Source organism: Macaca mulatta, chromosome 13, assembly GCF_049350105.2.
Source record: "Macaca mulatta isolate MMU2019108-1 chromosome 13, T2T-MMU8v2.0, whole genome shotgun sequence".
Taxonomy (NCBI): Eukaryota; Metazoa; Chordata; class Mammalia; order Primates; family Cercopithecidae; genus Macaca; species Macaca mulatta.
In genome coordinates, this window is record NC_133418.1 from 69,336,512 (window position 1) to 69,349,356 (window position 12,845).

The window sequence follows — 12,845 nt, forward strand, 5'->3', positions numbered from 1 at the left end:
GCGCCTGTAACCCCAGCTACTTCGGAGGCTGGGGCAGCAGAATCGCTTGAACCCGGGAGGCAGAGGTTGCAGGGAGCCAAGATCACACCACACCACTGCACTCCAGCCTGGGCGACAAGAGCGAAACTTCGTCTCACAAAAAAAAAAAAAAAAAAAAAAAAAAAAAAAAAAAAAAAAAAAAGCTCTTTTAAGATGAAATACTATATTCCTCCTGAAGTGGTTTAGATAGTCACCAAACTAAGTATACCAAATATTCTTACGCTTTCAATGCTTTTTATAAATTACAAATAAGAAAAACAGCTTTCAGAAAGAAATTTATTCTAAACATTGGCCCATTTAGTTGTTTTTATCAAAATTTAGTATTATGGGATCATGTCCTGTCGTCTTCACAAATGTGAGAAAGTCTTCAGGGCTCAATCCCATGGTTGCAGCATTGGTCATTGGATGAAAGTACACCTTTTCATGTCCACCTTCGAGAATAGCAGAATCCAGAACAAACTTCACATCTCCATCATCACAGAAAAGTGCCAAGGGTGTGGCACAGCCTTGACCAACTTTTAGTTTTTCTAGCATGGCTGTTTCATCAGCAAATCGCAGATTTCCACTCCCAACACCTAACTGTTTGGCAAGCTCATTTAAATTAATTTGTCTATCATGAAGAACTGTCACCAGCCAATAATTCTTTTTCTTTTTGTCTTTAAGAAATAGGTTCTTACTATGTGCTCCTTTCAAATGTTGGATATGAGGCATCATTTCTTCAACTGTAAACACCTATAAAATATCACATAATAAGTTTTAAAATAAAGTAATATGCATGTTTATATATGCACACATTTATACCTATTTTGCTTGCTGGGTGAAAACAGCAAGGTTAGGGAGTGCTCATCGCCCTGAATTTGACTGTTAAAGACCCATCTTCACCCCATTACCAAATAATTACTTATAAGCCCATGCCATCTCATTTCCTCATCTCAGGACCTCAGGCAGTTTCTTTGGTCAATTTTCTATTCCAGTGTACTGGCCAAGTCCTCCTCAGCAGCTTTTTGTTATTTCTGAATTTAAGCTTTCAGTACGGAAAGTTTACAGCAGTTCTAGACTCCTATTCCTTAGCATTCCCTTATGTCCAGACCATGTGACAACCTCCATTCTACAAATATGTAACCACAAAGAAGGTGAGTGGGGAGGCAATAAGAACCCAGACTAACAACATCAGAAAAGCTGGCATACGCACACATAAAGAAGGGGGAGAATATAGGACTATATGGGAGGGAGGAAAGTCAGAGAAAATGATTATGGTTTTGATGTTGTATTTGTGAAGGTGAGGAATACCAACGTTATATTTCTCTACTCGTTGAAGATCACCATATTTAGCCATTATTAACTTAAGCCTTGGGTAAACTTCATGTCCTTGCACCACTCAAGTTACACATTCGTTCTGTGAAATATCTGCAAGTGGCCGGGCAGGTGCGGTGGCTCACGCCTGTAATCCTAGCTCTTTGGGAAGCCCAGGTGGGAGAATCACCTGAGGTCAGGAGTTCGAGACCAGCCAGGCCAACATGGTGAAACCCCGTATCTACTAAAAATGCAAAAATTAGCCAGCACGCTTGTAGTCCCAGCTATTCGGAGGCTAAGGCAGAAGAAACACTTGAACCCAGGAAGCAGAGGTTGCAGTGAGCCGAGATCGTGCCACTGCACTCCAGCCTGGGCCACAGAGAGAGATTCCGTCACAAATAAATAAATAAATGCAAGGAAGATTTCCTATCAAAACACAACAAATGTTACAATTTATGAAAATACAGGCCTGTCAGTTTTGGTAAGCACTTTTAGGGGTTGTGGTTTCTGCCATGCTGCATGCTTTGTGATCAACCCTGACCACGGTAGAAAAATATCACTCTGAACCTCAGTGTCCTGCTCTATGTATGGTGCCCGATACGTCGTACCTACTGAACACAGTGTTAACCACTTGCTTATTTTATCTACACAAAAAGTGGACAGACTGACCCAACACCCCAGACCGATTTAAGATGCACAGTCCTCCGTATGTTGTGCTAGTTCTTAACACGGAATGTAAGCAAATCACTCCCAAGAGGAAAGATTTCCTTGCAGTAACCTCATGGTCCCAAGACGTAAGTCCTCTGCTGTCCCTGCAGGGTTACCTTCGTATTTTGAGACCGGGGAAATATTCCAGGAGCGACGTTCTCACGGTACATTGACCTTGAGACACCTGATCTTAGCCCGACGGACGTGCAGCACAGCCCACCCCGCTGGGCCTGTCTCGGCGGTCACTTTTAGGGGTCTCACCTCAGGGTGCTCCACGACTTCGGTGTGGATGGCCAGGGCACCGAGCCGCTGCTCCAGCGCCGCCCGCAACTCTGCGCCCGCCATGCAGTCGCTGTCGTGGCGATGGGCGGAAAAACTGGGCACTGCTTCCCGCGGCTGCGCAGACCGGAGCCTGAGGCGGAACTGCCAGGAGGGATCTCGGCCGATGCCGGCAGCGTGGTGCTGGTGCCTGCTGGAGGCGGGTCCGCCCTGTCCGAGCGCCTCGCCCACTGGTCCCTGAACATCGTCCGCTGAGGGCACCGGCTTGCTAAGGCCTGCGGGAGCTCTCATCAGGCGCCTTGCTGCGGCGGGGCCTGCGATCTCACAGCCCTCCCTGATCCCACTTCACGTTTCCCAGATCGCCGTATCTTCTGTTGAGGGTTTGGGAGTTTTGGGGTTTTTTTTGTTTTTCGGGACGTAGCCTCGCTTTGTCACCCAGGCTGGAGTGCAGTGGCGCGATCGCGACTCACTGCAACCTCCGCCTGCCGGGCTCAAGTGATTCTCCCGCCTCAGCCTCCCAAGTAGCTGGGATTACTGGCGCCAGCAACTACGCCCGTCTAATTTTTGTACTTTTTGTAGGGACAGGGTCTCGCCTTGTTGTCCAGGTTGGTCACGAACTCCTGGGCTCAAGCGATCCTCCAACCTCCCAAAGTGTTGGGGTTACAGGCCTGAACCACCGCTTCCGGCCGCTTTTATTGTTTAAACCGCAGGTAGGCAGTGCACGGTGGCTGACGTCTGTAATAGCAACACTTTGGGAGGCTGAGGCAGGTGGATCGCTCAGAGCCCATAGTTTGAGACCCGCCTAGGCAACATGAGACCCTGTCTCTAAAAATAAATAAATAATCATTAGTCAATCACACCCACATAGTAACTCCCAGATTAGGGAGTGTGGAGGGGGCCCAGATCCACATTGTTCTAAGGCTTTTCAACTTTTATTGTAAATTATAATTTTACATTTTACCCTTTCTGACAGTTCTTATTATTGATCTAAGAATAATTGACTGTGCCACTATGACTCACCTTTTTCCAAGGTAGTTTGACTACCTCCAGGTAGTTTTAAGCTATCTTGGTGTTTTCAGCTATAAAAAGTAAAGTAGCAGTTCCTCTTCAAAGACTTTCCTTAGGAATAAATAGTAACATATCTTAGATGCAAAATTTATTCAAAGACCCGTGCTAACATTTTTAAATATCTGCTAGCCGTAATAAAGAAATCAATGTGCTTTAAGTTCTTAACTTCCACAATTTAGCCTAAATATTTGCCCTGGCATGCTTATATTGGTCCAAGCAAGCATTAGGTCATAGCGTATTCCTCTTCCCTATTTAAAAGTGTTCTTATCTTTCTCAGCATTCCATAAGTTACTTCCTCCTTCCTTTGTTCTCCTCTACCTTTGCCTCTTTTAAAAAGTTCTAAGTTGCTAGCCAATTGGGGCAAATACAGAATGTGACCTCCCTTTCCAGCCAATGGAAACTGGACACACCAGTAGAGTGGATGTGTCAGGTTATAAATGACGCTGTCACCTTTGCTGGGTGTACTCTTCTGGCAAAACTGCTGGTGAGTGTACCCTTTCTGCAGAAGTAAAAATAGCCTTACTAAATAAATTAATGTTCAAGTGCTGTTTCTTTATGGCAGCGGGGAACAAGCATTTCAAACACAGCTATCCTGGGACACACTCCCCACATGTGTGAGTCCTGGAATTCCACCTTAGGAGTTCATTTATGAATTTAGATTAAGGCTCAAATCCCAGATAACAGGTAGATATACCTAGGGACATTTAACCTTAGTGTGAATGGGTCATTTCTGGGGTGCAAACTGAACGGGGGGAGAAGGAACCCTCTTAAGACACAGTAAAATGTCTTAGTCCTTACCCGCAGCCCTGGAGGAAGCTACAAAAGAGGAGGAATTCAAAGTCAACCTCACAGTTTCACCCAAAATTGGCCTTGGATAGCACAATATTAAAATGTCTCAGTTTAACCTACCTCTTTAATTATTAAATCATGGTTTCCCTTCAAAAACTCCATCTAATTCTGTGATCTCTGATTATAGAATCAACAGGCCACACTTCCCATGGTCTACTAAATTCAGATCAACAACAAAAGCGACATATCACATTACAGAGGATTTAGAAAACAGGAAAGTGGGGAAAGATCATTCAGACTTTCATGGTGTTCATGCAATGTTATTGCCATTTTGGTGGCAATCTTTCCAGTCTTGTTTCCTTTATTCTTGCTATTTTGGCTATACATAATGATTTTTTCAGATAGTTGAAACTTCCTACATATTAAATTTTGTGTCCTGCCTTTTTATTACTTATAAGCATTTTCCTCTGTTACCACAGTGTCTTTCTTTAATATATATTGTGTAGCTGGATCATATTAGCTATTATGTTTTGTTTTTGTTTTGAGACAGGGTTGCTCTCTGTCACCCAGGCTGGAGTACAGTGGCATGATCTCCACTCACTGCAACCTCTGCCTCCCAGATTCAAGCGATTCTCCTGCCTCAGCTTCCCAAGTATCTGGGATTACAGGCGCACACCACCATGCCTGGCTAATTTTTCTATTTTTAGTAGAGATGGGGTTTCACCATGTTGGCCAGGCTGGTCTTGAACTCCTTACCTCAAGTGATCCGCCCACCTCGGCCTCCCAAAGTGCCCAGAGCCACTGAGCCCTGCTGATATTAGCCATTACTTTCAAGGGCAAAAACCGCGATTACTTTTGCACCAATCTAATAATTTTCTTAACCATTACCATATGGTGGACATCCTTGTTGTTAATGAATCATGATGTTCTAAATTGCTTTCCAAAAATTATTCTAATGTATAATTAGCAATGTATGAATTAATCTACTTTACTATATTTTTGCCCAAATTTGCAGAATATAATTTTTAATTTTCAAATTTAATAGACAAATTTTCTTTTCTTTTCTTTTCTTTTTTTTTTTTGAGATGCAGTCTCTCTCTGCCACCCATGCTGGAATGCAGTAGGGTGATCTCGGCTCACTGCAAGCTCCACCTCCCGGGTTCACGCCACCTCAGGCGAATCACCTGAGGTCAGGAGTTTGAGACCCGCCTGGCCAACATGGTGAACTCTTGTCTCTATTAAAAATACAAAAAATAGCTGGGCGTGGTGGCGCATACCCATAGTCTCTCTTCTCGGGAGGCTGAGGCAGGAGAATCGCTTGAACCAGGGAGGCAGAGGTTGCAGTGAGCCGAGATCACACCACTACACTCCATCCTGGGCGACAGATGGAGACGCTGTCAAAAAATAAAAAGGAAAGAAAGAAAAAAAAAGGAAAAAGGGAGGGAAGGAAGGAAGGAAGGAGGAAAGGAAAGAAGAAAGGAAGGGAGGAAAAAGTGAAACCTGTCTCAAAAAAAAAAAAAAAGGCAATAACTAGTTAACTGGTCATACATAATACAATTTCCTTCTTTTTTTGAGATGGAGTCTCGCTCTGTCACCCAGGCTAGAGTGCAGTGGCACAATCTCAGCTCACTACAAGTTCCGCCTCCTGGGTTCACGCCATTCTTCTGCCTAAGCCTCCCAAGTAGCTGGGATTACAGGCGCCCGCCACCACGCCCGGCAAATTTTTTATATTATTTAGTAGAGATGGGGTTTCACCGTGTTAGCCAGGATGATCTAGACCCCTGACCTCATGATCCGCCCGCCTCGGCCTCCCAAAGTGCTGGGATTACAGGCGTGAGCCACCGTACCCGGCCCCAGTTTCCTTCTAATTAAACCATAAAATAGGTAAACACATTGCTTGCCTGCCTGGGAAAACACTAGTTTCACGCAATGTGAACAAAACCTACACAGTAGACGACAACTGGGTTAAGCAGAGAAGGAGCATGTTTTTTTTCTTTTCCATTGACTTTAAAACACCCATTTAAAATTCTGTGGTTATAAGGAAGCTTTACCTTGGACAAGCACTGTTTACAGAAGACACAGCTGAGCCCCAGGCTGTGCTATAAACTCCCAATGTGTAACTCCTTAGAGCCACAATTACTGCAATTCAGGAAGCGTGCAGAAGGAGGTCAGGTGAGCAAGACCTGCCCTGAGTTGTTCTTTAAATCACACTTAATTTTCTGGGTCTACCTAGACCACTAAATTAATGAATAGAGTCATATATTCAGGGGTTTTTTCATTTGTTTTTCATTTTTTGTTTTTGTTTTGAGATGGAGTCTTGTCACCCAGGCTGGAGTGCAGTGATGCAATCTCAGCTCACAGCAACCTCCACCTCACTGGTTCAAGTGATTCTCCCACCTCAGCCTTCCAAGTAGCTGGAATTACAGGTGCCCGCCACCACGCCTGGCTAATTTTTGTATTTAGTAGAGATGGGGTTTCACCATGTTAGTGAGGCTGGTCTCAAACTCCTGACCTCAGGTGATCCACCCGCCTCGGCCTCCCAAAGTGCTGGGATTACAGGCGTGAGCCACTGCACCTGGCCATATATTCAATATTATTACAGGGTCTGCAGGTGGTTCTGCAGCAACCCAAGAAAACTGACTTCCACACAAAAGTACTAAAACAGAGATATTTTTCCTGCTTTGCATGTATGGACTACGGATATTTTAAGTTGTGGATTTCAGTGACTGGTTCGACTGGATTAGGTTTGTGGGAACTACATTGGAATTTCTGTCCTAGTCTTACTGGCCAAGAGAAATTTCCTGTGATTTTAATGCTTTAATTAACTTGCAAGTGAAATATATTTGCATAAATTTTAATAAAAATATTAAGTTGAGATCAGAAATCACATATTATTCCTCTATCCCTGCTGGATGGATTTACCTACTGATGGTAAATGCTGATTTGAGTAAATGTCAATAAATATATTTTGGAATGTGTTGGCTTTAAGAACAAAAAGGGCCAGTTCAATTAAAAACAAACTCATATTCAGTATTTTTACCAAACATAAAATAAGTGTCTTTTCTAACAAGTTGCATGCATTTTTTTTTTTTTTTTTTTTTTTTGAGACGGAGTCTCACTCTGTTGCTCAGGCTGTAGTGCAGTAATGCAATCTGGGCTCGCTGCAACCTCTGCCTCCTGGGTTCAAGTGATTCTCCTGCCTCAGCCTCCTGAGTAGCTGGGATTACAGGCGCCTGCCATTGCGCCACCTAGCTAATTTTTGTATTTTTAGTAGAGACGGGATTTCACCGTGTTAGCCAGGATGATCTTGATCTCCTGACCTCGTGATCCACCCGCCTCAGTCTCCCAAAGTGTTGGGATTACAGGTGTGAGTCATTGCGCCCAGCCCCCTATTTTTTTAAATAAATGTTTTAATATTACACTTTAAAAATAAAGACAAGTTAACAACATATATATAGTTAAAAAAATTAGACCACATATGAAGATACAAAAATTTAAATCACAGGTGTATAAAAATATTCACATTGCACACATAATGTACATACTCTAATGCTGTTTATTTCTTTTTTTTTTTGAGATGGAGTCTCGCTCTGTAGCCCAGGCTGGAGTGCAGTGGCCAGATCTCAGCTCACTGCAAGCTCCGCCTCCCGGCTTCACGCCATTCTCCGGCCTCAGCCTCCCGAGTAGCTGGGACTACAGGCGCTGCCACCTCGCCCGGCTATTTTTTGTATTTCTTAGTAGAGACGGGGTTTCACCGTGTTAGCCAGGATGGTTTCGATCTCCTGACCTCGTGATCCGCCCATCTCCGCCTCCCAATGTGCTGGGATTACAGGCTTGAGCCACCGCGCCCGGCCAATGCTGTTTATTTCTAAAAGAGTGTTTTGTTTTGTTTTGTTTTGTTTTGAGACAAGGTCTTGCTCTGTGATGCCCAGGCTGGAATGCAGTGGTGTGATCATAGCTTACTGCAGCCTTGACCTCCTGGGCTCAAGCAATTCTCCCACCTCAGCCTTCCAAGTATATGGGACTACAGGCACACACCACTGCACTCAACTAATTTTGTATATTTTTAGTTTTTGTAGAGATGGGGGTCTCCCTATGTTGCTCAGGCTGGTAATGCTATTTATTTCTAATTTTTCTAATCAAGACAGAATTATATATTTTATAATCTGCTTTTCTGTTTTCATCTAAGAGTCCATGTCAACAGATCTACTTTATTACTTATAATGGCTATATAATATTCCATTTACATATCCAACTCCAAATTTGGAAATATCCAATGTCCAATGACCTAAATGTTAGTCATTTCCAAATTTTCAATATAATTACAAATAAGGCTATGATAAGTGTATTTCTCTTTCTCAGCGTATGTGTATATATATATACACACACACACATATACACACACACATATATATGCACATATATGCACATATATATACACACATATATGCATAACTGTTTCATGTATTCCTTAGAATACCAATAATCTGCAAAGTTACACAGTTTACACATTTTTTTGGTTGTTTTGTTTTGTTTTGTGAGACAGGGTCTCCCTCTGTCACCCAGGCTGGATTGCAGTGGCGTGATCTCGGCTCACTGCAACCTCAGCCTCCCACACAATCCTCTCACCTCAGCCTCCCAAGTAGCTGGGACTACAGGTACACACCACTATACCCAGCTAATTTTATTTTTAGTAGAGACAGGGTTTCGCCATTTTGGCCAGGCTAGTCTTGAACTCCTGGCTTCAAGTGATCCTTCTGCCTTGGCCTTCCAAAGTGCTGGGATTATAGGCATGAGCCACTGCACCTGGCCAATTTCCATTATATATTGTTGAAAAGGCAAAAGGCAGCATTTACTGTATGAATCCCATTTATATAAGATTGTATGCATATATATATATATTTATTATTATTATAATTATTTTAGGCAAAGTCTTGCCCTATTGCCCAGGCTGGAGGGCAGTGGCACAATCTCGGCTCACTGCAACCTCTGCCTCGTGGGTTCAAGCAATTCTGCCTCAGCCTTCTGAGTGGCTGGGATTACAGGCAGCCACCGCACCTGGCTAATTTTTGTATTTTTAGTAGAGACGGGGTTTCACCGTGTTGGCCAGGCTGGTCTTGAACTCCTGACCTCAGGTGATCCGCCTGCCTTAGCTTTCCAAAGTGCTGGGATTACAGGCTTGAGCCAACAAATATACATTGTATCTGTAGGTATATTTATGCATGTTTTAGGATATCCTTCCTTCCTTCCTTCCTTCCTTCCTTCCTTCCTTCCTTCCTTCCTTCCTTCCTTCCTTCTTTCCTCCCTCCCTCCCTCCATATTTTTTCCTTCCTTCCTCCCTCTCTCCTTTCCTTCCTTCCTTCCTTTTAGAGTCAGGGTCTCACTCTGTCACTCAGGCTGGAGTGCAGTGGCATGATCATAGCTCATTGCAAGCTCGAAATCCTGGCTTCAAGTGATTCTCCCACCTTGGCCTCCAGAGTAGCATAGAACTGCAGGTGCATACCACCATGCCCAGTTAATTTTTTTTTTTTTTTTTTGTAGAGAAGGGTCTTCCCATGTTGCCCAGGTCTCAAACTCCTGGTCTCAAGCAATCCTGTGGCCTCAGCCTCCCAAAGTGCTGGTATTACAGGTGTGAGCCACTGCGTCTGGTCCTTTCTTTTTTAAATCAACTTTTTTTTGTTTGTTTGAGACAGAGTTTCACTCTTGTTGCCCAGGCTGGAGTGCAGTGGCGCGATCTCAGCTCACTGAAACCTCTGCCTCTCAGGTTCAAGCGATTCTCCTGCCTCAGCCTCCCGAGTAGCTGGGATTACAGGCATGTGCCACAATGCCAGGCTAATTTTGTATTTGTAGTAGAGATGGGGTTTCTCCATGTTGGCCAGGCTGGTCTTGAACTCCTGACCTCAGGTGATCCGCCCACCTTGGCCTCCCAAAGTGTTGGGATTACAGGCGTGAGGCACTGCACCCAGCAATCAACCTTTTAATTTTAGAATAATTTTAGATTGCAGAAAAGTTGCTGAGATAGTGGAGAGTTCCCATGTGCCCTTTACCCAATTTTGTTAACATCTTACATTAACCATGATACACTTGTGAGAATTAAGAAATTAACATTGAGGTATTACTGTTAACTAAACTACAGACATTATTCAGATTTTACCAGTTTTCCCACTAATGTGCTTTTCTGTTACAGGATTCTATCCAGGATACCATATTGCATTGAGTTGTTATGTCTCCTTAGTCTCTTCTGATCTGTAACAGTTTCTGAGTCCTTTCTTGCTTTTCCTAACCTTGACAGCTTTGAAGAGTACTGGTCAGGTATTTTGTAGAAGGCTCTTTAATTCGGTTTATCTGATGCTTTCCCCATGATTAGAGTAGGGTTGTGGGTTTTTGAAAAGGATATTACAGGGGTAAAGTGTCCTCATCACATCATTTCGTGTGGGGGTGTCCATGATATTAACACGACATTGCAGGTGATGTTCACCTTGATCACTTGGTCAATGCATTGTCTGCCAAGTTTCTCCACTGTAAAGTTATTAATTTCCCCTTTCCATACTGTGTTCTTTTTTTTTTTCTTCTGAGACGGAGTCTTGCTTTGTCGCCCAGGCTACAGTGCAGTGGCACTCGGCTCACCACAACCTCCACCTCCTGGGTTCAAGCGATTCTCCTGCCTCAGCCTCCTGAGTAGCTGGGATTACAGGTGCATGCCACCATGCCTGGCTAATTTTTAGGAGAGACAGCGTTTCACCATGTTGGTCAGGCTGGTCTCGAACTCCTGACCTCATGATCCATCCGCCTCAGCCTCCCAAAGTGCTAGGATTACAGGTGTGAGCCACTGCGCCCGGCCTCCATACTGTATTCTTTGGAAGCAAGTTAGTAAGTCCAGCCCACACTAAGGTGGAGATGAATTAATCTTCACTTCCTAGTGAAGGTTTTATATATATGCATATATATATAAAAGTTGGCATCTTCTGTAAGGAAGATTTGTTCCTTCTCTATTTATGTATTTATTCTATTATTTATTTATATTAGTATGAACATATGTATACTTAGTTGATACTTTTGGTTATAATCTAGTACTGTTATTTTGCTGCTCAAATATTTCCAGCGTTGGCCATTGGGAGCTCTTTCAGGTTGGCTTCTCTGTTCCTTGAACTGTTTTTATTCTCTCTCTGTCTCTTTTTTTTTTTTTTTGCCACTTTCTATATTTTGGTATATTGCTTTAATTTTCTGCATTAGCATGATTAGAAAATCTTAATGATTAGAACATTAGAGGAACATAGAGGCATAGATGGTTATTTTCACCTTAATATTGTGGAAAAATGACCTGGCAACTACTTTGATGGTTTACCAACTGATTTCTGGTTGTTTCTCAACTGCCTTGCAAGGCAAGTAAGACAGCAAAGAATTACTTCTCACACAAATTAAACTTCAGTAGATATCTGAGAGCGGTAGGTAAAATGATAGCGATTGGAATAAACTTCAATAGTTTTCAAGTGTTGTTAGGTTCACTTAAAAAAAATTTCCAGGCCCAGTGCAGTGGCTCACACCTGGAATTCTAGCACTTTGGGAGGCCGAGGCGGGCGGATCACTTGAGGTCAGGAGTTCAAAACTGGGCAGGCCAATTGTACTAAAAATACAAAAAAATTAGCCGGGCATGGTGGCAGACACCTGTAATCCCAGCTACCTGGAAGCTGAGGCAGGAGAATCGCTTGAACGTGGGAGGCGGAGGCTGCAGTGGGCTGAGATTGTGCCATTCAACCTGCGCCACAGAGTGAGATCCTATCTCAAAAAAAGAAAAAAAAAAATGTCCAGGAGAGAAGTTTGCATTAAATCATTCAGTAACACCGATTGCACACCTTTGTAGTAGGCATTGGGAAGGTGGGGGAAAAAAAGAGGGTGGTAGGTTGGGATGGGGGCATGAGTTAGGAGGTAAGATGATGGCAAGTATGCTTTTGAGTAATGAACTTCTGTACAATACCAATTACCTAGGGGAGTGGTAGATCTTAAAGACAAAGATTAATTGATTGATTTTGTTTTCTTCTCAAATTCCTTTTACCAAAAGACACAGATAATAAAACAATATTTATATTTGAGAGGTGGTGATGGTTGTGGTCAAAAGGACCAGCTGAAAGACATAATGTCCAAGCAAGGTGAGGGAAAGCTCTGGGGGCAGGCTGTAATAACCATAACAGCAAACACTTACTATGAACCAGGCACTATTTATCAACAGTTTATCAACCCATTAAAAGCTTATTACAGCCGGGCGCAGCAGCTCATGCCTGTAATCCCAGCACTTTAGGAGGCTGAGGTGGGCAGTCACCTGAGGCCAGGAGTTCCAGACCAGCCTGGCCAACATGGTGAATTAGCAGGGTGTGGTGGTGTGCGCCTGTAATCTCAGCCAAGCAAGAGGCTGAGGGGGGAGAATCACTTGAACCCAGGAGGCGGAGGTTGGTTGCAATGAGCCGAGATCGCGCCATTGAGCTCCAGCTTGGGCGACACAGTGAGACTGTCTCAAAAAAACAAAAAACAGTCTGGGAGCGGGGGCTCACGCCTGTAATCCCAGCACTTTGGGAGGCCGATGTGGGCGGATCACCTGAGATACGGAGTTCGAGACCAGCCTGACCAACATGGAGAAACTCCGTCTTTACTAAAAACACAAAATTAGCCAGACG

At 43.6% G+C, this 12,845-nt stretch overlaps 1 protein-coding gene across 1 annotated transcript; it reads right to left on the reverse strand.

Annotated features, from left to right (window-relative positions):
• Positions 1-301: 301 nt before the first annotated feature.
• Positions 302-3,437, reverse strand: LOC718926 (putative prolyl-tRNA synthetase associated domain-containing protein 1). Its single transcript, XM_028831671.2, has 3 exons — positions 3,340-3,437; positions 2,302-2,690; positions 302-771 (listed from the first exon to the last, which is right to left on the reverse strand). The coding sequence occupies exons 2-3, from the start codon at positions 2,608-2,610 to the stop codon at positions 337-339; spliced, it is 744 nt and encodes a 247-aa protein (XP_028687504.2). The 5' UTR covers positions 2,611-2,690; positions 3,340-3,437; the 3' UTR covers positions 302-336.
• Positions 3,438-12,845: the final 9,408 nt, after the last annotated feature.